The sequence below is a fragment of the Rhinopithecus roxellana genome, chromosome 1 (assembly GCF_007565055.1).
Source record: "Rhinopithecus roxellana isolate Shanxi Qingling chromosome 1, ASM756505v1, whole genome shotgun sequence".
NCBI classification, from domain to species: domain Eukaryota; kingdom Metazoa; phylum Chordata; class Mammalia; order Primates; family Cercopithecidae; genus Rhinopithecus; species Rhinopithecus roxellana.
The window spans coordinates 179,707,802-179,733,922 of record NC_044549.1 but is presented as its reverse complement, the minus strand read 5'-3'; the positions used below and the strand labels follow the sequence as shown (position 1 = coordinate 179,733,922).

General features: G+C 39.9%; 1 protein-coding gene across 2 annotated transcripts in view; it reads left to right on the top strand.

Moving 5' to 3' along the window:
• CPNE4 (copine 4) overlaps positions 1-26,121 on the top strand; it is a 736,278-nt gene that overhangs the window by 664,693 nt on the left and 45,464 nt on the right. For both annotated transcript variants that reach the window (XM_010380265.2, XM_010380256.2), the window contains 3 exons: positions 3,584-3,682; positions 9,453-9,539; positions 19,652-19,711. In XM_010380265.2, the coding sequence (XP_010378567.1) occupies positions 3,584-3,682; positions 9,453-9,539; positions 19,652-19,711 (246 nt within the window). The remainder of the gene's footprint in view (positions 1-3,583; positions 3,683-9,452; positions 9,540-19,651; positions 19,712-26,121) is intronic.

Below are 26,121 nucleotides of genomic sequence, written 5' to 3'. Positions count from 1 at the left end.
TCCTCTTTCTATGTCTAAACGCAGCAAGCTTTCTTCTACTCCTTTCTCCAGGTAAGGAGTGTGTGAGTGCCAGAGTCAATAAGGAGGGGCTGGCACACAGACAGAAAAGCACCTGATGGTAACAGCAGATCAGTTCAGTGTTCTACAATGTGATGATCACAGTGCACATCCTGAGCAATTTTCCAAAGGACTGAATCATTTATTTGTTCCACTGTTCATTGAAAAATGAGGTAGAACTTCATCCTACCTTGAATTAAAGGGGTCCTATCACTCCTATCAAAGCTACATTGCATTGCATAGCATTTCAAGCAGAATGAGCTAAGCCTTTCATTGACTTCATTTTGTATCCTATGCAAATAGAACTAATCTTAGCATCTCTGAATTAGAAGAAAGTTCAAAAACATCCCACCAAATTTTCTCTAACTGTCTGCTTGACTTTCTCTACTGTGTGTTTTGCATGTGGTCCTGCAGTTTCTGCTTGAACATTTCCAACAATAAAACACTTTTTAACAAACGGGTTCTTTCGTTTGGTACAGGTTTATTGGAAAATGCTTCCTTTGTTACTTCTTTGTAACCTCTTAAAATTCTGTTTTTCCTACTTTTGGAATTAGAAAAAAAATAAATTATAATACCTATTCCTACGACAGTACTTTAAGTACGTGGATGTTATGTTGCAGTAATCTCAGTGGCTGAAAGGTTTATTTCTTACCTACACATAGGTCATCTGAGAGTTCTACACTACCCTCACTTAGGGACTCAGGTTGGCAGAATAGCCACGGTATTTCTGTTGAGCTCCACCACTCCACAGTATTTCTGTAAAGTTCCACCCCTAGATTTACCTGTCAAGCTGTCTCTCCACAGTCCTGCTCACCATTCAGTTCTCAGTCATTGCAGTGGGCCATCTCACACTGCACTCTGGTCTGCTTTGTCCCCACAATATGGACACAGCCCCTCTCCTTTATTCTCCAACTTACCATCAGCATAATGATGTTATGGGTAGCAGGTCTGCTAGAGTGTTGGGGTTAATGGAAGAAGGGCAAGTTGGGAGAGGGGGAATGGAGGGGAGACATATATAAATAATCTCACCTTGAAAATTAGACATCACAGTTTCAAAAATTCCTTACCTGTCTCTCCCCTCCTCCCACCCCAAACTCGGGTCCATCTTCAGCCCACTGAGGAAATCCGCCCTAATTTCTTCTCAGTTCTCATGTCTTGGTCCCACCTCTGTGTCTCCAGTTGTTATCAAAGAGAAAATTCAACTTGACCATTACTTTTTTCAGCAGAGAAATTTAGCTCCTTTTGTCTTAATCTCTTCCATTCTTATTTATTCTAATGCACTCTCCTTCCTAACCAAAGGGCTTCTTAATATTTCTTAGGCAAAATAATTATCTGCCAAATCCTCCATATTTAAAGAGATAGCAGAAGCTGAGAAATTAGTTTTTCTTGATGTCTTAAAAAGGTCATTGCAAATGTTTTTCTTTCCTACCAACCCCATTTTAGAGAAACTTTCAAAGACTGTAAGTGTGAGGGTTAATATTAGGGGTCAACCTGATTGGATTGAAGGATACCTAGGTGGCTGGAAAAGTCTTGTTTCTGGGTATGTCTGTGAGGGTGTTGCCAGAGGAAACTGCCATTTGAGTCAGTGGACTGAGAGAGAAAGATCACCCTCAATATGGGTGGGCACTATCCAATCGGCTACTAGCATGGCTAGAACAAAGCAGGTGGAAGAAGGTGGTATAACCTTGCTTGCCTGCCGAGTCTTCTGATTTCCTTCTTTTTCCCATGCCAGATGCTTCCTTCCACTCTTCCTGCCCTTGGACATCAGAATCCAGGTTCTTTGGCCTTTGGACTCTGGGACTTGTGTCAGTGGCTTCCTGGGAGCTCTCAGACCTTCAGCCACAGACTGAAGGCTGCACCCTCAGTGTCCCTGGTTTTGAGACTTTCAAATTTGAACTGAGTCACTACTGGCTTCTCTCTTCCCAGCTTGCAGATGGCGTAACATGACAGGACTTTGCCTTGTAATTGTGTGAGCCAATTCTCCCCAGTAAACATCCTTTCATATATACACACATCATATTAGTTCTGTCCCTCTGGAGAACCCTGACTAATACAGTAAGCATGGATCATAAAGGGTGAATTTGGGAGTACTGAGGGAGTCAGAACATGAAAGACCTTGGAAGACCTGCTAGCCTATATACATTTTGATTTTAAGCAGGGAATTAACATAATTAGTGGGTTCTAAGGGGCATGGGAGTACAAGTGAGACAAGGAGACAAGCTGGGAGACTGTTGCAGTAATGCAGATGAGAAGGAGCAGTAGGAATAGAGAGAAGTGCTGGAGTCAAGCCATAGTTAGGAGACAGAATGGAGAGGACCTGATGTGGGAGGGTGAGTGGAGAAAGGAATATCAGGAATGATGCCCAGTTTTCTGTTTGCAGCAACTGGATGAGTGTTGATGCAATTCACTGTGACAGAAAATAAATGAGTAGGAATAAATTTAGGGGGAAATGATGTTTCATTCTAGACAGATCATATTGTAGATCTGTGAGGCATCCTGCAGGATCTGGGAACAGATTACCAAGTCAGATTTTTCAGGCAAGACTGGCCAGTGGGATCTGCACCCTGAAGAAGAACTAAGCTGCCTCTTAGAGCCCCAATATTCCAAGGAAAACCTCTGAGCAAAAGGCCCCCTTTGCTGCCTTGTTCTTATTTGAGGTCTGATATTCTTTCCTGCAAATCTTTGGCTTAAGATGTAGAAATGATATCTAAAGTGCTTAAGACTCCACTCTAGCCTCCACCCTTGGAATACATGGAGACCTTCCTCGTCATTTAGATGTGTGACCAAGCAGAGGGATTGCTGCTGATTCAGGCTAGTCACTTTGAAAAGTATCACTCGGGAGCTGAGGATTTAGCCCTTTTGTTAGAAGTGAATGGTTGCATCTTGTGTGTGATGGGTGCAAAATATTTACCAGTGTGGTAAATATCTGGAGTTGTCTGTGCACTATTTTCCAACCATTTTTCACGTAGGTACATTTAAAGATTTTTTGCCTTCCTAATAATTTTTGTTGTCATTGCTATTTTGCCTTCAGAAAAAAATAGAAAAAGAAAAATGTGATTAATATGGCCCCACTCAAATCATGAAGCAGGAGCTGCCATGTGGAAGCTATATACAGGGACTCACGCATCTAATGCCAATGTAAACCAGGGAGGCTATCTGCTATGCATAAAAGAGTACTGGAATTGGAAGCAGGGCACCTGCCTTCAAGTCCCAGGTTTTCATTCATGAGAAGGTCGCTTTGGCAAGTCGCTTATCTCCTTTGGGTCTTACTGGCCTTATCTAAAAAATGGGCAAATCATTGTAGTCACTGCTGCATCACAGGGCCATTTGCAGATTATGGCAAAAAGTCCAAGTAAAGGGGTAGAGAAACCAGAATTACATCCCACATGTTCCAATCTTAGACTCCCAGGCTTTGGTTCCAGACCAAACATCTTTCATCTACTCCTTCTCATAAAGTTCACATTGCCTTCAGCTGCTGTGGCTACATTCTTAATTTTTTAAGAAAAATAATTGCTTTCTTTTACAGTGCATAGTATGGGACTGGGACTCCAATGGCAAGCATGACTTCATTGGAGAATTCACCTCGACATTCAAGGAGATGAGAGGAGCAATGGAAGGGAAACAGGTACATGGTCAACCATTTTCGGTTTTGCCTCAAGTCTCTACAATGCATCCTTAGAACCCAGCTACAAATGAAACAGTGAGAAGCAAAACATCAATGTATGATTAAGTGTGATAAGAAGGGAACATGGTAGGATGTGAGTACCTAGATTCTAGAACTAGCCCAATCCAAAGCAATTGTGTGTCCTTGGACAAGACACTGACCCCAAACGTTAGTTTCTCCATTAGTAAAATGGAAAGGTTAGATGAGAGTATTTCTAACTTCCTTTAGCTGTGTAGCCTTGAAAACGTGACTTAATCTCTCCATGCCTCATTTTGCTCTCTTAAAAATACAAGAGTGATAATTGTACCTACCTCATAGAATTTTGTGAAGATTAAATGAGACAATCCAAGGTGCTAGCAGAGCACCCAGTACATAGCTAGCATTTCCAAAATATCTGCTATTAACAGTAGTATTCTTTCTAGGTCTATATTTCTGTGATTTGGTGACATTAATAATAATTTCATGCTTTGGAGAAATTATTTGAATCCTCCAAATTTTCATATGAGTACCAGGTTTTCGTCTAGTTCCGTCATTTTACTCTTACACACTTGATGCCAAGACCTGCACACAAACACTACCACATACCACTAAGACACATTGCCCCACACAGAAACCTAAACTTCCCTCAGACACACACACTTTCATATCATATAATATCTAGATGGATAGATAGATAGATAGATAGATAGTCATCTGGGCCCAAATCATGCAACTTCTTCTGTTACCTGTTTATTGTTCACTTGCCCAATTTCCAGCTGAAATACCTCTTTGCTCAGGGGCTTTCTCTATCTGCTGGAGCCTGTTTTATCCATGCCCAAAGCAAGCTAGAAGTGTGGAAGAAGATATAATGGGAGGTAGCCCTCAACAAATAACTAATGGAAGTTGGGGTATAAATACCCCAGCCCCCTTGCCCTTCAGTTGGCAAAACTCGGAGGTGTGTGCTCTATACAGTTTCCCAGAGTTCCCCCAGCAGGCCCTAGTTGTCCACAGTGGTAACTGACTTGATAATGCACCATTTCTGGGATGCTTCTTCTAATTTCCCATTCCTCTATTCATGCTTCCTGGTATCACCTCCCAGATGGCCTACTTGCATTTATATTCTTGCCTCAAAGTTTGCTTCTTGGGGAACTCAACCCAAGACACCTGCTATTCTTACTCCGGAGTTCACTGTCCTCGTGGAGCAGAAAGGAGTGAAAGCAGAGGGCCCAGTGCTTTTGAGAAAGTCTTTTTCTTTAGAGATAATACTCTGTGCCTGTTCTGATCAGAAGTGCTAATTAGAGATGCCCCAACTCATTTTTCAACTCTCTCATATGTAAGGTCAGGATACAGCCAGACTGCATGGAAATGAACTAACTTTTTTTAGATCCAGAAACTTAATCTGAATCAGACTATTTGTTGAACACATACCTTTGGTCTGGAAACTCAATGGAAACAGTGACAGCTTTTCCCTTAGTTCCTGCAAAACCTGCTGTAAATACTCTATTAGGTACTCAGCGTTACAAGAAACTTGTCAAACACACAGAGACCATCACCCACAAGCCAGGATGCAGAGTTTCAGAGGCACAGTTAAAACCAACAATAAATTATAAGGAAAGTCGTTCCCAAGATAACAAGGAATATAGCTAGAGAATGTTGCTCTATTGAATATGCAGAACTAGTCCTATTTAGCTACTAAACCAATGACAGCATTCATACCACCATGCTAGACTTCTAAAGAGTTTTATAAAGTTTTGCCTTATCTACTTCTATGAATAGAAATAGTCCAAGCAGTAAATAGGGGAAATATTTCATCTTATTAATTAAATATTAAAAGTAAGAATGTAACACATATCATAAATGAAATATACCAAAACATAATGCTTTCGAACAGATCTTTCAAGTTCCATTGAGGAAATGGACCATATGCTAATGTGCTTTTCTGTATCACTAAGATACCAGAAAAACTTTAGTTTAACTACCCAGCCACCGTTTTGGTGTATTTATACAGTGGGAAATATTCTCTGATTTATTGATTCTACAATATTTATCGAGTAGCACCTAGTAAATTCCAAGCACTCTGCCAGGCTCTAAATGTGCCATGACTAACAGTGCTGACATGGTCCCTGCCCTCCTGAAGCTTACAGAGTGGTGAGCGTCAGGATGGAATAGAAACACACATAAAAAAAGTTAAAATGCAACTACAATTTGTGACAAATGCTATGACAAAACGGAACCAGTTTCATTATAAAAGTGTGCATATAGAAAAGATAATCTGACATTTAAGTTGAGGCCCCTTAAGGATTAAAAAGAAGCCAACACGTAATGAGTGAGAGAAAAGCATTTGAAGCGAAAGGAATAGTAGTGCAAAATACAGAGGCAGGGATGAGCTTGGTGTGATTGAGGACCTGGAAAGAGACCAGTGTATCTGAAGCAGAGAGTGAAAGAGCCATTCATAGGATGTAGTCAGAGATAGAGGCAGAGGCCAGGAAAAGCAGATTCTTCTAAATGTGACAAGAGCATGAGCAAGTTGTGCTTTCCTATACAGTAGCCACTAGCTACATGTGGCTATTTAAATTTAAATTAATTAAAATAAAATTAAATAACAAATTAAGTTCCTCAGTCATGCTAGCCACATTTCAAATGCTCAATAGTCTCATGTGGCTAGTGGCTTCTATATTGGATAGTGCAGATTCAGAATATTCCAATTATTGAGAAAATTCTACTGGACAGTGCTGCAAAGGGTTCTAGCTAGAGAATTACATGATTGGTTTCAATTTTTTAAAATATTACTTTTGCTACTGTGTAGATAATTAAAGAGAGACAAGGGAGATCTGTTAGGAGGCTACTACTATAGATAAGAGATGATAATGACTTGGGTTAAGGAAATAGTCATAGAGATAAGTTGGAGAGACTTAAGACATATTTTGGAGATAAGAGCTACAAGGTTTGTTGAAGGCTTGGATATAGGGAGTAAGGGAAGGAGGAAATGGTTGACTCAAGGATAAATGATTAAATGGTGCCATTTCCTGAGGTGAGGAAGAATTGTGGTAGGGAGGTCCAGTTTATGAGGAAGTTTTCAAGATTTGGTTTCAAAAACTGGTACTCAGAGGAGATGTTTACTGTAAATATATTTTAGGAGCCATCAACTAAGAGAGGACATTTAAAATCAAGAGAATGGATGAGTACACCTAGGGAGAGGGGATTGAAGAGAGGTTATAGGAGGCCTGAACCCTGAGGAATGTCATTATGTAGCATCAGAGAGAAAAACAGGAGACAGCATCTTTCAACTTTCCTTTTCCTGTGGGAGTTATGATTCTATAGGTACAGGGTAAATTCTTAATTAACTTTGATTAATTCTTGAATAACATTTATAAGCATCCTTAGTTTGGGGTGGCCAAAGGGGATACTTGCAAGAATAGAAGAGCTACTCCAAAACCTTCTAGAAGAAGGAAGAAGGCATTGTGGTTAATAGTCCAGGCTTTGGAATGAAACTGATGTGGATATGAATCCCAGGTCTACCAGTTACCACCTGTATGACCTGGGAAAGTCCCTTCTCTTCTCTGAGCCTCATCTTCCATCTGTCAAAGCGGGCTGTGGGGAGAGTTAAATGGGATTGGGAAAGTAAAGTGTGTAGCCCATAGTTATATGCCAACTTCATCCCAAGACAGTTGCAAACTATTTAGATCTGGTCCATCAGGACCCCCTACCCACCTCAAAAGCACAAGGACCCCAAGTATCTACAGGTTTGATTCAACTTCCTGGGAGCCCTCTCCTGCCTAACCCATACTTGCTCATCTTACCCTGAGAAGGAAGTGAGTAGACTTTTCATGAATGATCACTACAATTTTTAATAGAATTTGAAATCTTTAACTCAATATATCCTGCTTGATGGAAGAAATTGAGATTAATAGAAATCATTGAGAATGACAAAAAATGGCACAGCTAATTTTAGTGTCTTTTCTTTCCAACTGTTAGGTAAATCCCTAAGCCACCTGTTTTACTAAAATATTAGAGGAAGCTTTGGGGCAAAAGACAATATCAGTTTTGACTGGTTCGGGAGGAACTTGGGCTCTTTTGTCTAGAAATACTAAATCGACTTTGAGATGGATTATAATTCTTGTTTATCAAGTTCCAGCCACCTGGAGAGTAAATGAGAAGAAAATCTGAGGGAGGAAAGAAAGACAACATTCATTATGGACACATTAGGAGATTAGGCCTTTAAATGACAAAAACAAGGCTAGAAGTCTGATTTTAAGATTCTGCTTTGCATGTTTTCTTCTTTCTTTCTTTCACCCAAGAATTCCACATTTTGAAAGAGTCATGGAGGACCCTTCATTGGTTTAAGATCTCCCTCTTCTAAATCCTATGTAGTTGCCCAGTCCTGCTGGCACCTTCCAGTGATGAGAAACTACAGTATCATTTACCTGTTGCTGAGTGAAAAATTAGCCCAAAACTTCCAGGCTGAAAACAACAATCACTATGTACTCAACATTCTCTGGGTTGGCAATTTTGGCTGAATTCTCTGCTTCACATAGTGCTCCACGTGGTGCCAACAGAACTCACTCATGCATTTGTGCCTAGGCAGCAAGGATGGCCAGGATATTTCTCCAGGTGTACTTTTATCCTTCCAGAGACCATTGTAAGCTTTTTAATATGGCCCTGAAAACTTCCCAGAAGCAAGAGAGGAGCCAGTCCCAGTACACAGGCACTTTTCAAGCTGGTGTTTATATCACATTTGCTAGTGTCCCATTGGCCAAAATGAGTCATGTGACTAAATGCCTCATCATTGTGGGAGGGAGCTACACAAATGCATGGACACTGAGAGGAATCGATGATCGGAGGCCACTGCTATGTCAGCCTATCCATTTGCATCTGCCTCAGAAACTACTTCATTTTCAGACACTTCTAATTCTCAGGTAGTGAAATTTTGTCTCTTGAGTAGAAATCCAGAGATTCAGCTTTCATAGGCTGGTGGGCAGGAACATTCAATGACTCTTGGATATTTGATTCACAATTGATTTTGTCCCATTAAATCTTCTGTAGGCTGGAGACCTATTCCCCTTAGTTCCCAGCTGACTCCTCAATTCCCAGCCACTCCTTAGCTCTGATCTTATCCCTCAAAAAGACCCCTTTGGAGATCTACTGTGTCACTGTTGAGACACATGTCAATCCGTTATTTTAGCTCTCTGTGAAGTTCTATGTAAATTTATTATTGTCCCTACTAAATTTCTCTAGCCTGACTATTCACTATTCACTATTCCTAACCTTTTGAGTCAATTCTCAGGCAGTAAGACTCAGTACTTGGTCATCACTCAACTGTATTCCTGCAGATTTCTTCTTCCCTGTACTGTTTGATTTGACCATATTAATAGTAAGCATTGACATGTGCCAGGCCCTGTTCTAAATTTATTACATGGATTAATCAGTCTTCACAATAATCCTATGAGATAGAGTATAATTATAAGCTCCATTTTGGAGAGAAGATATCCAAGACATAGAACAATCAAGTAACTCACCAAAAGTCACATACAGGGAAGTGGCATTGCTGGGATTCTAACCTAGAAGTCTGGCAGCAGAGTCTCACTCTCAACCACTCCCCCTTATTGCCTCCTCTAGATGCAAGAGTTACCACGTAGAGACTATTTGTCAGCCCTCCAGTTCAGTTTGTCCTCAGCAGCACCTAGGAGTTTGGCCTTATGGAATGACTCGGCTTTTTCCTGAACAGATTCTCATGCGATGACCCTTCTTTCAGGTGCAGTGGGAGTGTATCAATCCCAAGTACAAAGCCAAGAAGAAGAATTACAAGAACTCAGGCACCGTGATTCTGAATCTGTGCAAGGTATGTATGCAACCCTCTCTTCCAGGAGTAGGAAGTTAGGGCTATCTGAGAGGAAGAGTTCAGGTGGTGTGGTGAGAGGAAAAAAGTATAAAAAAGGTGTGATCTTTTAAAATAAAAATAAAAATGTCATGTATTAAAGAACATAAAATGAGAAATGTAAGCATAGGTGGTCGTGGAGCTGTGGCAGTCCAGTGTCACCGTCCTCTCCCCAGGTACACCCCTGCCCCAAAGATAGGAGAGTTCTGCTGATAGGTTAGGATCTTCTCTGCCCAGAGCAGGGCTAGAGGGAGATCTCCAAATGGGGAAGCCAACATTTCTAGAACACCTACTATATGCCCTTCACAGTGTCCAGTGTTTTTTTTATTTGTTTGTTTGTTTTATTTTGGTTTTGTTTGCTTTGTTTTGAGACGGAGTCTCGCTCTGTCACCCAGGCTAGAGTGCAGTGGTGTAATGTCAGCTCACTGCAACCTCTGCCTCCCAGGTTCAAGCAATTCTCCTGCCTCAGCCTCCCAAGTAGCTGGGACTACATGTGCGTGCCACCACGCCCAGCTAATTTTTTGTATTTTTAGTAGAGATGGGGTTTCACCATGTTAGCCAGGATGGTCTCAATCTCCCGACCTCGTAATCTGCCTGCCTCGGCCTCCCAAAGTGCTGGAATTACAGGCATGAGCCACCACACCCTGCCTGTCCAGTGTTTTATATGTGATACCTTACTCATACTGAAAGCGTACCATAAAAACAAGACAACAGGAGAAGATTAAAGGACTTAGGAATTCCTTCCAGAGGGGCTACAACTTTGCAGAGAATCACATGTACTAATAATTAAACTTCTTAACTCAAACCTGGGAGTGATGCTGCCACTAGTTGAGTACTTACTATGCAAAAATAACTATAATAAACTCTGTTTGACTCTTACCACAACCCTGAGATGTCTACTTTCAACTAGTTTATGTACCTAGCTCAGAGTCACACAAGAAGTAAATTTAAGAGCTGAGATTTTAACCCATGTGTCTCTGACTCCATACAGGACTCAATTGCTATCCAGATGATTGATGTGTGTGTATGTTGTGTGTGTATGTGTGTATACAGGCATACGTATATGTATATGTATATGTATATGTATATGTATATGTATATGTATAAGTATATAGGCCTATATCAGGGCTATTTTTGGGTTCTATTCCAAACCAATGCAATAAAGCAAGTCATACACATTCTTTCATTTCCCAGTGCATATAAAAGTTACGTTTACACTATACTGTAGTCTGTTAAGTATACAATAGCATTATGTCTAAAAACATACATACTTTAGTTTAAAAATACCTTATTGCTAAAACTGCAACAGTCATATGAGCCTTGAGTAAGTCCTAATCTTTTTGCTGGGGGAGGGTCTTATCTGGGGATATTGATGGTTGCTGACTGACCATGGTGGTAATTGCTGAAAGTTGGGGTGGCTGAGATAACTTTTAAAAATAAGACAACAATGGAGTTTCTCATCAATTGACTCCTCTTTCATGAAAGATTTCTCTGTAGCATGTGATGCTGTCTGATAGCATTTTGCCCACAGCAGAACTTCTTTCAAAATTGGAGTTAATCCTCTCAAACCCTGCCACTGCTTTATCAACTAAATTTAGGGAATATTCTAAATTCTTTGTTGTGATTTCAACAGTGTTCACAGCATCTTCACCAGGAGCAGATTCAAGAAACCACTTTCTTTGTTTATCCACAAGAAGTAACTCCTCATCCATTCAGATTTTATCAGCTGCAGCAATTCAGCCACATCTTCAGGCTCCACTTATAATTCCACTTCCCTTGCTGTTTCTACCACATCTCCAGTCTCTCCCACCACTGAAGTTTTTAACTCCTCAAGGTCATCCTAGAGGGTTAAAATCTACTTCTTCCAAACTCCTATTAATGTTGATATTTCGACCTCCTCTCATGAATCGTGAATATTCTTAACGGCATCTAGAATCAGGAATCTTTTCCAGAAAATTTTCAATTTACTTTTCTCAGATCTATTAAAAAAGCTACTGTAATGATAGTTATAACCTTATGAAATGTATTTCTTAAATAAGAAGACTTGAAAGTCAAAATTACCCCTAGATTCATGGGGTGCAGAATAGGATATTGTGTTAGCAGTCATGGAAACAACAATAAAACTCCTTGCACATCTCCATCAGAGCTTTTGGGTGACTAGTTCTATTGTTGATGAACTACAACATTTTGAAGGGAATCTTTTTTTCTGAGCAGTAGGTCTCAACAGTAGACTCAAAATATTCAGTAAATCATGCTGTAAACAGATGTGATGTCATCCAGGCTTTGCTATTCCATTTATAGAGCACGGGCAGAGTAGATTTTGCATGATTGTTAAGAGCTCTAGAATTTTTGAAATGGTAAATGAGCATTGGCTTCCACTAAAAGTCACCAGCTGCAATGGCCCCTAACAAGAGAATAATCCTGCCTTTTGTAGATTTGAACCCAGGCAGTGACTTCTCCTCTCTAGCCAGGAAAGTCCTGACGGCATCTTCTTCCAATATAAGGCTGTTTCATCTACAATGAAAATCTGTTGTTTAGTGTAGTCACCTTTACAAATGATTTTAGCTGGATCTTCTGGATAAATTTTGGCAGCTTTTCCATCAGCATTTGCGGCTTTATCTTACACTTTTATGTTACAGAGACAACTTCTTTCCTTAAACCTCATGAACCAACCTCCCCTGCTAGCTTCAAACTTTTCTTCTGCATCTTCCTCACCTCTCTCAGCCTTCATAGAATTGAAGAGAGTTAGGGCTTTGCTCTAGATTAGGTTTTAGCTTAAGGGAATGATGTATCTGGTTTGATCTTTTATCCAAACCACTAAAACTTTCTTCACATAAGCAATAAGCCTATTTCACTTTCTTATCATTTGTATATTCACTGTTTTAATTTCAAGAGCTTTTACTTTGCATTCACAACTTGGCTGTTCGGTGCAAGAGGCCTAACTTTTGGCCCACCTCAGCTACTGACATGCCTTCCTCACTAAGTTTAATCATTTCTAGCTTTTAATTTTAAGTAAGAGATGTGTGACTCTTCCTTTCACTTGAACACTTAGAGGCCGTTGTAGGGTTATTAAACTGGCCTCATTTCAATAGAGTAGTGTCTCAGGGGATAGGGAGACCCAAGGAGAGGGAGAGACATGAAGGAATGGCCAGTCAGTGGAGCAGTGAGAACACATTCAACACTTATCAATGAAGTTTACCATTTTATGTGGGCTTGGTTCATAGCACCCCAAAATAATTACAATAGTAACATCAAAAATAAATGATCCCAGATCACCGTAATAGATACAATAATAATGAAAAGTTTGGAAATATTACAACAATTACCAAAATGTGACACAGACACAAAACGAGCACATGCTGTTGGGAAAATGGCACCAATAGTCTTGCTCTATGGTTGTCAGAAACCTTCAATCTGTAAAAAATATAAAGCTCAATAAAGTGAGGTACAATAAAAGAAGATACATCTATATATATGTGTGTGTGTGTATGTGTATACACACACACAGATGGTCCCCAATTTACGACAACTCAACTCACAATTTTTTGACCTTATGAAGGGCTTATTAGCATGTAACCCCATTGTAAGTCCGGGAGCAGCTGTACATACATGTATATATGTATATATACAGTCATGCTCTGCATAACATTTTGTCAATGATGGACCACAGATATGACAGTACTCCCATAAGATTATAATGGAGGTGAAAAATTTCTATCACCTAGTGACTTGTAGCCATTGTAATATAATTACTTTATTTTTAAATAAATTTAGTGTAGCTTAAGTGTTATAAGGTCTATGGTAGTGTACAGTAACAGTCTAGGCCTTCACATTCACTCACCTGTTACTCACTGACTCACTCAGAGCAACTTCTAGTCCCGCAGGCTCCATTCATGGTAAGTTCCCTATACAGGTGTGCCATTTATTATATTTTATACCATATTTTTACTGTGCCTTTTTATGTTTAGATGTGTTTAGATACACAAAGACTTACAGTTGTGTTAAAGTTGCTTACAATATTCAGTACAATAACATGATGTACAGGCTTGTGGCCTAGGAACAATAGGCTATACCATATAGCCTAGGTGTACAGTGGGATATACCATCTAGGTTTGTGTAAGTATACTCTATGATGTTCATGGAATGATAAAATCACCTAATAATGTATTTCTCAGAATGTATTTCCATCATTAAATGACACATTATTGTATATATGTATATGTGTGTGTATGTGTGTGTTTGTGTGTATACATACATAGATATATGTTTCCTAATATTTTAGAAGGAACCTAATATGTCTATATACAGGATCATATCCTTACCTAACAAGATAGTGAGGGAAAAGAATAATTTATCTGCTTTGGGTCATATCCCTAACCTTTACACCAATCACTGAGACTAGGGGATAATGTCTTATGACTGGCCATCGGGGGTCATTGTATTAATCTTTTCTTTCAATATTTTATGATGCTTTGACAACTTTGGGCCTTGTGAACCTAAGAGGGACTACCCTCCCAATGTTAGCTAATTCCTACAGACAGCAAGCAACCTGCCTTCTAGCATGCCTTTGACATGCAAACCAAACATTTTTTAGTTCAAACCCCCAATCGCCTCCCTTACCAAACTCTCACACACCAAGCCAATGTTCTCCCACCTTATATGACCCGAGGGTCAGGTATCAGATAACTAGAAACTACTCCTATAGTTTTGACAGATTTCAAAACCTGCTGAAATTATTCAAACTATCCAATCCTAGGCCTGCTTAGCTGCTTACCCTGCCTCACCCACTCCTTCCTATGGATAAATAAATAAATAAATAAACACATAAATAAATAAATGATTTGCCTGCTTTCCCCTCATTGCTTTTGCTTCCTGACCTATCCTGGATGCATTCTAAACAGTTATGTGACTACCCCTGTGACCAAAGAAGCAGGAGAAAAGATCAAGATTCAATGGTTATTTTTCTCCTTAAGGTGACTGTGTACACATAATTTTTTTTTCTTCCATGAGTTGCTCTTACAGTTCAGTGCTCAGAAGCACTGTTATTTTGCTCATTTTCAAGTTCTTATTTCTTTGATATACAGACACAGTAGCACGGAGTCCCAACTATCAGGCAAAGCACTGCCATCAGGACACCAAAAGTAAGCACTATTTAGAGACCAAGTGAACATCAAATCTAAGAAAAGTATGCCAATACATGATTTGGCTCTCTGTTTGTCTGTTACTGGTGTATAAGAATGCTTGTGATTTTTGCACATTAATTTTGTATCCTGAGACTTTGCTGAAGTTGCTTATCAGCTTAAGGAGATTTTGGGCTGAGACAATGGGGTTTTCTAAATATACAATCATGTCATCTGCAAACAGGGACAATTTGACTTCTTCTTTTCCTAACTGAATACCCTTTATTTCTTTCTCTTGCCTGATTGCCCTAGCCAGAACTTCCAACACTATGTTGAATAGGAGTGGTGAGACAGGGCATCCCTGTCTTGTGCCAGTTTTCAAAGGGAATTTTTCCAGTTTTTGCCCATTCAGTATGATATTGGCTGTGGGGTTGTCATAAATAGCTCTTATTATTTTGAGGTACGTTCCATCAATACCAAATTTGTTGAGCGTTTTTAGCATGAAGGGCTGTTGAATTTTGTCAAAAGCCTTTTATGCATCTATTGAGATAATCATGTGGTTCTTGTCTTTGGTTCTGTTTATATGCTGGATTACGTTTATTGATTTGCGAATGTTGAACCAGCCTTGCATCCCAGGGATGAAGCCCACTTGATCATGGTGGATAAGCTTTTTGATGTGCTGCTGAATCCGGTTTGCCAGTATTTTATTGAGGATTTTTGCATCGATGTTCATCAGGGATATTGGTCTAAAGTTCTCTTTTTTTGTTGTGTCTCTGCCAGGCTTTGGTATCAGGATGATGTTGGCCTCATAAAATGAGTTAGGGAGGATTCCCTCTTTTTCTATTGATGGGAATAGTTTCAGAAGGAATGGTACCAGCTCCTCCTTGTACCTCTGGTAGAATTCAGCTGTGAATCCATCTGGTCCTGGACTTTTTTTGGTTGGTAGCCTATTAATTATTGCCTCAATTTCAGAACCTGCTATTGGTCTATTCAGGGATTCAACTTCTTTCTGGTTTAGTCTTGGAAGAGTGTAAGTGTCCAGGAAATTATCCATTTCTTCTACATTTTCTAGTTGATTTGCATAGAGGTGTTTATAGTATTCTCTGATGGTAGTTTGTATTTCTGTGGGGTCAGTGGTGATATCCCCTTTATCATTTTTTATTGCGTCTATTTGATTCCTCTCTCTTTTCTTCTTTATTAGTCTTGCTAGCGGTCTGTCAATTTTGTTGATCTTTTCAAAAAACCAACTCCTGGATTCATTGATTTTTTGGAGGGTTTTTTGTGTCTCTATCTCCTTCAGTTCTGCTCTGATCTTAGTTATTTCTTGCCTTCTGCTAGCTTTTGAATGTGTTTGCTCTTGCCATTCTAGTTCTTTTAATTGTGATGTTAGAGTGTCCATTTTAGATCTTTCCTGCTTTCTCTTGTGGGCATTTAGTGCTATAAATTTCCCTCTACACACTGCTTTAAATGTGTCCCAGAGATTCTGGTATGTTGTATCTTTGTTCTCATTGGTTTCAAAGAACATGTTTATTTCTGCCTTCATTTTGTTATGTACCCAGTAGTCATTCAGGAGCAGGTTGTTCAGTTTCCATGTAGTTGAGCGGTTTCGATTGAGTTTCTTAGTCCTGAGTTCTAGTTTGATTGCACTGTGGTCTGAGAGACAGTTTGTTATAATTTCTGTTCTTTTACATTTGCTGAGGAGTGCTTTACTTCCAATTATGTGGTCAATTTTGGAATAAGTGCGATGTGGTGCTGAGAAGAATGTATATTCTGTTGATTTGGGGTGGAGAGTTCTATAGATGTCTATTAGGTCCGCTTGGTGCAGAGATGAGTTCAATTCCTGGATATCCTTGTTAACTTTCTGTCTCGTTGATCTGTCTAATGTTGACAGCGGAATGTTGAAGTCTCCCATTATTATTGTATGGGAGTCTAAGTCTCTTTGTAAGTTTCTAAGGACTTGCTTTATGAATCTGGGTGCTCCTGTATTGGGTGCATATATATTTAGGATAGTTAGCTCTTCCTGTTGAATTGATCCCTTTACCATTATGTAATGTCCATTCACAATTGCTTCAAAGAGAATAAAATACCTAGGAATCCAACTTACAAGGGATGTAAAGGACCTCTTCAAGGAGAACTACAAACCACTGCTCAGTGAAATAAAAGAGGACACAAACAAATGGAAGAACGTACCATGCTCATGGATAGGAAGAATCAATATCGTGAAAATGACCATACTGCCCAAGGTTATTTATAGATTCAATGCCATCCCCATCAAGCTACCAATGAGTTTCTTCACAGAATTGGAAAAAACTGCTTTAAAGTTCATATGGAACCAAAAAAGAGCCCGCATTGCCAAGACAATCCTAAGTCAAAAGGACAAAGCTGGAGGCGTCACGCTACCTGACTTCAAACTATACTACAAGGCTACAGTAACCAAAACAGCATGGTACTGGTACCAAAACAGAGATATAGACCAATGGAACAGAACAGAGTCCTCAGAAATAATACCACACATCTACAGCCATCTGATCTTTGACAAACCTGAGAGAAACAAGAAATGGGGAAAGGATTCCCTATTTAATAAATGGTGCTGGGAAAATTGGCTAGCCATAAGTAGAAAGCTGAAACTGGATCCTTTCCTTACTCCTTATACGAAGATTAATTCAAGATGGATTAGAGACTTAAATTTAGACCTAATACCATAAAAACCCTAGAAGAAAACCTAGGTAGTACCATTCAGGACATAGGCATGGGCAAGGACTTCATGTCTAAAACACCAAAAGCAACGGCAGCAAAAGCCAAAACTGACAAATGGGATCTAATTAAACTAAAGAGCTTCTGCACAGCAAAAGAAACTACCATCAGAGTGAACAGGCAACCTACAGAATGGGAGAAAATTTTTGCAATCTACTCATCCGACAAAGGGCTAATATCCAGAATCTACAAAGAACTCAAACAAATTTACAAGAAAAAAACAAACAACCCCATCAAAAAGTGGGCAAAGGATATGAACAGACATTTCTCAAAAGAAGACATTCATACAGCCAACAGACACATGAAAAAATGCTCATCATCACTCGCCATCAGAGAAATGCAAATCAAAAGCACAATGAGATACCATCTCACACCAGTTAGAATGGCAATCATTAAAAAGTCAGGAAACAACAGGTGTTGGAGAGGATGTGGAGAAATAGGAACACTTTTACACTGTTGGTGGGATTGTAAACTAGTTCAACCATTATGGAAAACAGTATGGCAGTTCCTCAAGGAGCTAGAACTAGATGTACCATATGACCCAGCCATCCCACTACTGGGTATATACCCAAAGGATTATAAATCATGCTGCTATAAAGACACATGCACACGTATGTTTATTGCGGCACTATTCACAATAGCAAAGACTTGGAATCAACCCAAATGTCCATCTGTGACAGACTGGATTAAGAAAATGTGGCACATATACACCATGGAATATTATGCAGCCATAAAAAAGGATGAGTTTGCGTCCTTTGTAGGGACATGGATGCAGCTGGAAACCATCATTCTCAGCAAACTATCACAAGAACAGAAAACCAAACACCGCGTGTTCTCACTCATAGGTGGGAACTGAACAATGAGATCACTTGGACTCGGGAAGGGGAACATCACACACCGGGGCCTATCATGGGGAGGGGGGAGGGAGGAGGGATTGCATTGGGAGTTATACCTGAGATAAATGATGAATTGAGGGGTGCTGACGAGTTGATGGGTGCAGCACACCAACATGGCACAAGTATACATATGTAACAAACCTGCACGTTATGCACATGTACCCTAGAACTTAAAGTATAATAATAAAAAAAAAGAAAGAAAAGTATGCCAATAGATGTGTGCCACCTGGAGGTGATATCTAGAGAGACGAACACTGATTTTTTCAGTCAGTCTCTAAGAAGCTTCCTGAGCATTAGATGGAATCTGAGAAGTAACCGTCAAAAATTACAGTTACTGACTCTCCAGATAGGATCCAGACTGTAAGCTCCATGGCTACAAGTACTGTATCTGTTTCTCTAATCATTGTAGTCCTAGAATATAGTGCATAGTGAGTGTTCAATAAATAATTGTTGAATAAACGAATACACGAATATCACCAAGAGCCAAGCCAAGCAGCAATATCACAAAGAAATGTAAATTAAGACCAGAAATCCCTAAGGTACTTGAGTATACAGATGATGGCAGTTTGCATAACCCAACAACCATACTGGCTTCCAGCATAGAGGTCAAAAGGATAGACTCTCCCAGACTTGCATCATTTGAGTCTCAACTCTACCATTTATTAGCATTGTGAACTTGACCTTAATTTCCTTATCTACAAACAAGGTACAAAAATAATAGTTGTACCGCCTTCATAGGGTTGTTCTGAGAATTAAATGAGGTGAAAGATATTAAGTACCTGGCATTCAGTAATGCCCAATAAATGTTAGTCGTTGTTGTTCATGGCAGGGGAGGCATTTAACTAACTGGAAATTGTCAGCAAATTACCTTCTCAGCTAATGGTATCTTAAAACTGCCTATCTAAATTACCTGCATATTAAGAATATCACCAGGACTGGGACTTAGATACAGGGAGGCAAGACTGAAGTCATGTGTGAGACATCATTCATTTCAAAACAGTAGTGACACTCGAAAATATAGTTTTAGTCTCACCTCAGAGGCATAAGCTGATTAAATTTTGCATAAACCATAATAGAGGGGAGCAGGGGATAGATATTGGCCGCCCTCAAAGGCCCATCTGTATTGATATTGCCTTCCTTCTCTCCTTTAACAGAACAAACATAACTGACCCATCTTTTATCAACAATGTCTGTCTGCCCTTTCCTCTGGCTTAGCAGCTTATCAGTCACCAACCTTTAGGCCTCCAATATATCAGGAAATAGACTGTGCTGTTACTAACCCAGTTTTCTCTCCCCTCCTATGCAGATTCACAAGATGCACTCTTTCTTGGACTACATCATGGGTGGCTGCCAAATCCAATTTACAGTAAGTTGTTTCCATGTTTGTTCTTATTCAGGAAGCAAGAGATGAGGAGTGGCACTGGGTTTGGGGGATAAGCAGACAAAAGCTTATTTAAACCTTCGGTCAGGTTTGTTCAAGTCTCATTGTTGAAACATATGGAGTCATGTTTTTGAAATGTGTTCACACTTCTGTTTTCTTTAATAAGTATAGTTTTCAGCATCATATCAGGAAATTTATGCCACTCAGCCTCAGGTGGTCTGGGGAATCCTCCTAACGCTTCCCATTTCTTCAGTAACTATGTGAGGCATGAAGCAGTGTAGCCTGTCAGATTCCATCACCTGGTGAGAAAAATTGAAAGGAAGTAAGCCATGCAAGTAACTTCCACTGAGCCAAGGCAGATGCCATGGTTGTGTTCATGTGACTAGACTACAGCACCAATGTCATACCCAGTGGTCAGGACCAAGAGTAAGTCATACAAACAGTTCAATAGGCAATGAAAAGATGAATTCCAAAGATCGGAGAACCAGGCCAAGGTCAAGGTTGAGAAGTAGAGTGGGTGTCAAGACTCAGTGAGTGGATCAAGGATCATCCCCTGTATGCAATTTGTGTGCCCTTGGGATTTATACACCCCTGATGTATATTTGACTAGGTAGGCTGAGTCTTTTTAAAGTGGCTAAGTAGGTAAAGGTTGTGAGTCCATCTGCACTGGAACAAGTGACTTTCACTGACTTAATATTCAGAATCCTCCTAGGTTTGGTCAGATGTGACTTCCAGAAAGAGAATCCCCAGATGGCAAAAGACAGATGTGCTAGAACCCTTTGGAAAGCAATGTGGATGTAAGCAAGAGAAATACAACTTGTACTCATTTCTGTAAGATTTCCCATCTTACAGAAATGTACTAATGAAGCTCAGCCCTGTTCAGCTCCCTCACTGGCTCAGTCATGTGAAAAAGGAAAGAAAATGGGTTTAATTTTTAGTCAAGCTTTGGGCCCAAGACAGTAGACAGGACCAATATATTCCTGGAACCAGGGATAGTGGTGCTCAAAGGACTAAAAGGAGTCTCAAAGGGATGGGACAAATGGCCATTTACTAAACCAGCTTCTCCTTAGCTAGGGAAGTAGCCTCTGCCCTAATCTCAAGGAGGTCTACCGTCCTGCCTAAACTTGGGATATTGTGCATTTATCTCTGAATACTTAAAGGAGCTAATTTTAGAGTTTGGTCACCTCTTTAAAGTCTAAGATTCTCTAATGCACAGCCAGCAAGCCTTCCTACATTCATACTGTCACATACAGAAGGTAGCAAGCATGTTCACTGAGGATGCACGTCTAACTCTAGCTGTCCTGGGGGCTCATTGCTGCTCTGAGCATACCCAAATGGAAGTATGAAAGCAAGCAATGTCATAAAGCAGAGCTGCTGGAAATAGTTTCGCAAGATCTTAGGCAAAAAAAGTGATTTCAGGAAACTATTTATAGGTTTTCAAGGGAAAGCTCTATTGATTTCAATCTGGTTTAGATTTTATAAATCCCATGCTCTTGAACAACTCTGTATTCAACCTTCAGGGGCTTGCTCTGCCCTTCAAGGTGTCCTGCAAAGAATCAGCCCCAACAAAAATCAGGAGCTGAGCCCCAACTGAAAGGGTTCCCAGCTCCACATCCTGACTTTCAGATATCCCTGTGTCCTGCCTTGTTCTCCCCTCCTTTCTCAGTCTGCTGACCTTCCCCCACTGGGAGTACTGCTTCAGTGTTTATCTCTGGCAACACCCCAGTTGCAGCTTCCCATGCACTCCAGTGTCAACTGAAAGACCTGTGGGAGGTGTGACTGAGGAGAGCAGTCTGGAGCAAGGAATGAGAAGAGGAGAATGTACAGATGAGTGCTGCGGAGAAGGGGGCAGCCAACAACAGTTCCTCCACAAAGCCCTTCCTCCTGTAGGGTTTCAGGTTGGGGACTCAGAAGAGAATTGCTAGGTATTCTATTCCCAGTGTTCTACTAAAGAAAACATACCAGTCACTTCTCTGTCATTTTCTTCCAAAATTAAGTCAGCTTTCTCATTATAAATTTTTTATTGCTCAAGTAGTGCAACTTAATTTAAATTATAAGCTGTAATGCAAATCGTTAAGAAACAGTATCATGTCTTATTTAATTTGGTCTGTAAGTGTTTATTATCTGCCTGGTTATTTTACTGAAACCATCTGGCAACATGAAAAGGCAGTGGCAGAGAGATGAGAAGTGAAAAGAGGAAGGTTTCCTGGCATAGAGATGGGCAGACGAGAGAGAGAAAAGGAATGTTTCATTGCAGTAATTATACCTCGGAGGCTTTCAGAGGCAAAAACCTCCACTGGCACATTATGTGACCCTTGGCTCCTGAGCAACCAGGGAGCTTTAGCCAACACGAACTTTTTGTCTCCCTGGAGAAAAGACTTCAAGCACCAGAGGAGACATAAAGTTCTGGATGTTCTCCATTTCCTCCCCTAGAGTCACTTTCCATCCTTCTCCACTCTCACTTCTGTACCCCAGGAAGCCAACCTCCTCGGATGCACTATCCAAGCTCTCCAGCTTTTAGCTTTTAGTTGGGTTTGGCCAGTGAGAAGCACCCATCAGAGATCAAAGAATAGGAGGCGAGAGAACTTGGAATATTTATTTCTCTAGCTGCCTGCCTGCCAGGCCGTGGTTTGGCAGTGACCTTCTTCCTGACAGAAGGTCACAGTTCCTGTCAGGTGCCCTGTCCTGAAGACACCCCTCTTACTGAATTCTGGCAACTGCTCCCTCCTACTCTTTTCTGGTCAGTTTCCATTAACCTTTTCCACATGTTTGTGAATTGTCCCTTCATTAAACTTCCTCAATCACATTTTGGGTGGACTTTTTGTTTCCTGTAGTGGCTCTGACCAATCCAACATATAAGCAGGGGCTAGGAGAACGCCTTTGTATCTTCCATAGACACTGGTGCTTCTGGTTCAATCTTAAGAGTGTTAAAGATGGGGGCATCTTTCTCCTCAGTTGCTAAGCTGTTCCAAATACTTTTGCTGAATTATAATAAATTGAACCGTAAAACTTCAAAGGGAGGTAAGATTTAGAAAAAAGAACAAATTGGATAAATAAATATGATATTGGGGTTTTGCTTTAAAAAACATCCCCCATAAACTTAAGTATTTATGCACCACTATATTCTAATTATAAATACTAAAACCTTAATTAGGAAAATGAACGAACAGGATGTATTTAGGGGAGTATTGGGGAAGCAGTTTGGGGTCAGAACTTGAAGGGCTTTGAATTTGGAGGTAATTTGGTGGATAATGCATGTTCAAAAGGATAATGAGGAGGGCCTTGAAGCAATAGGCACATGCTTTAGACGAGTAAAGATGGGAGTGTTTGACGGTAGTGAAGGGGGAACGAGAGATGAAGCAAGAAGAGATGGAAACCCACTGCCACAGGCCTGGTGCCAGGTGAAAAGAAGCTAAACAAGGGTGGCAGCAGCAGGAGAGGTATTGTGGAAAGAGAAGCACTAAGCCTCTGCCTAGGATACAATGAGAAGACTGAAAGTAACCAAAGCTTTTGTGCCTGACTGACAGAGCGTGGCGGACCAGGTCAGGGAACTATGCAAGACATGAGCAGCTGCAGGCAAGATGATGAATTTGGCTTTGGACACATTGGAGGTACTTTCAGTACCTCCCAGTGGGGATGGTACTTATAAATATGGGCCTAGGTTTCAGGGGAGAGTCAGGAGCTACATGTATGTGGCTCTGGATGAGATGTCCCAAGAGAAGAGTATAGAAGGAAAAGGGCCTGATGACAAGAAATTGTAGAGGACCTCTATCTGGCAGCAGAGGAAAGAGGGGCAAACAGTTAAGAGAAGAAATGCCAGAGGAGAAGAAGGCCCAAGGGGAGGCAGTAACTCAGATGCCCAGGAGGAAAAAGCTAAGGTTAAGATCAAGGGCAATAATCTTGCATGCTAAAGAGAAGTCAGAGGGTGAAGAACAACATGATGAGTAGGCATATATCATCTTCAAAAGGGCAACTTGAGCAGAAGGAGATAGGTGAGACCCAGGAGTTAGAGTGTAAACAGAAGGTAAGGAAATGAACACAGCAGGTATTAAGTATTCATTCAAGAAAGTTAACAGTGAAGGGAAGGCAAGAGGTACAAGGAGGATGGCAATTTAAAGATTAAAAGAGAAGAGATTTTAAGCTAGAATCAGACTATAAGCAGAGTCAACAGCCCAGTGGAAGGAAAGAGATAAATGATGCTAAAAAGAGCCCTAGACAGTCAATGATTATTCTTTTTTGGTCACCTGAACACTTGAGAATCTGATACATGATCTATAGCCTCTTACTGGGAAGTGCACACAACCAATTTTGCATGCAATTTGGGAGGTCAAGGGCACTCCTGAAGACAGTTCTTGTACCTCACATGAATCCTTGAGTCATAAGAACTCTAGAGCAACTGCACCATCTCAGTCTTTGAGGAGGTGGGTGGAGGTGAAACAGAGACCACAGGGTGAGAGATTGGGTTTGGCACATGGTAGAGCAGCTAAAAATAAAACCAGATACTAGAATTTCACACACAAAATACAAAGTTATAGATAGCACAAAACAGACAGATGCTGTAAGGTATTTGAAAAGAAAAAATGGGAGAAAAATCAAAGGGTTTTTATTGAAAGTTATTGCTTTTTCATATGCTCAGAAATGCTCATTATAACATAGATTTTAACACAGACAAGCTGTCAGCAACCTAAATGTCTAACAATAAGGTAATGGCTCTGTGAATTACAGTGTTCCTTTAAATATTATAATATTTAGTATCATAGTATTTAGTATTGACTATGATATAGCTTATTTAAATTATAATTATAAGGTTTAGATAATAACATGAGGTAATGTTTATGACATAGTGTTATAAAAATGTAAAGCAGAGTTACTCTATGATTACAACTATATATATAAAATACCTAGAGAGGAAAGAAAAATAAAATATGACTTACCAGCCTAGTGGCACAGTGAGTGATATTTTTTCTTATTAATTTTAAATGGACATTTCTTTTGTGTCATTTTTAAAAATTGAAGATAATATTGCTTTTTCTTACCTCTGACTATAGTTTACATTTTAATAACATAATATAATAAGCTGAAAGCAACTTCTCCCAGACTGACCTTCAAACCTAAACGTTTAGTTAACTTATTAAAGATTCTCTCAGGAAATCTTTCTTTCTTTCTTTCTTTTTTTCTTTTCTTTTCTTTTCTTTTCTTTTCTTTTCTTTTCTTTTCTTTTCTTTTCTTTTCTTTTCTTTCCTTCCTTCCTTCCTTCCTTCCTTCCTTCCTTCCTTCCTTCCTTCCTTCCTTTCTTTCTTTCTTTCCTTCTTTCCTTCTTTCCTTCTTTCTTTCTTTTTCTTTTTTTTTTTCACTCATTAAAATTTTATTTTCGACTATTTAACTTCAAATATTCAACTTGGTTGATTTAAAAAACCAGAATTACATCACTGAATTGACCAAATTAACCAGTTTTCCCTAGTGTGATGCTCACAAAGTCTTTTTTTTTTCTAACTTTTTATTTTTTTATTTTTTTAATTTTTATTATACTTTAAGTTCTAGGGTACATGTGCATAACGTGCAGGTTTGTTACATATGTATACTTGTGCCATGTTGGTGTGCTGCACCCATCAATTCGTCAGCACCCATCAATTCGTCATTTATATCAGGTATAACTCCCAGTGCAATCCCTCACCCCTCCCCCCTCCCCCCTCCCCATGATAGGCCCCGGTGTGTGATGTTCCCCTTCCCGAGTCCAAGTGATCTCATTGTTCAGTTCCCACCTATGAGTGAGAACATGCGGTGTTTGGTTTTCTGTTCTTGTGATAGTTTGCTAAGAATGATGGTTTCCAGCTGCATCCATGTCCCTACAAAGGACGCAAACTCATCCTTTTTTATGGCTGCATAATATTCCATGGTGTATATGTGCCACATTTTCTTAATCCAGTCTGTCACAGATGGACATTTGGGTTGATTCCAAGTCTTTGCTATTGTGAATAGTGCTGCAATAAACATACGTGTGCATGTGTCTTTATAGCAGCATGATTTATAATCCTTTCGGTATATACCCAGTAGTGGCATGGCTGGGTCATATGGTACATCTAGTTCTAGATCCTTGAGGAATCGCCATACTGTTTTCCATAATGGTTGAACTAGTTTACAATCCCACCAACAGTGTAAAAGTGTTCCTATTTCTCCACATCCTCTCCAGCACCTGTTGTTTCCTGACTTTTTAATGATTGCCATTCTAACTGGTGTGAGATGGTATCCCATTGTGGTTTTGATTTGCATCTCTCTGATGGCGAGTGATGATGAGCATTTTTTCATGTGTCTGTTGGCTGTATGAATGTCTTCTTTTGAGAAATGTCTGTTCGTATCCTTTGCCCACTTTTTGATGGGGTTGTTTGTTTTTTTCT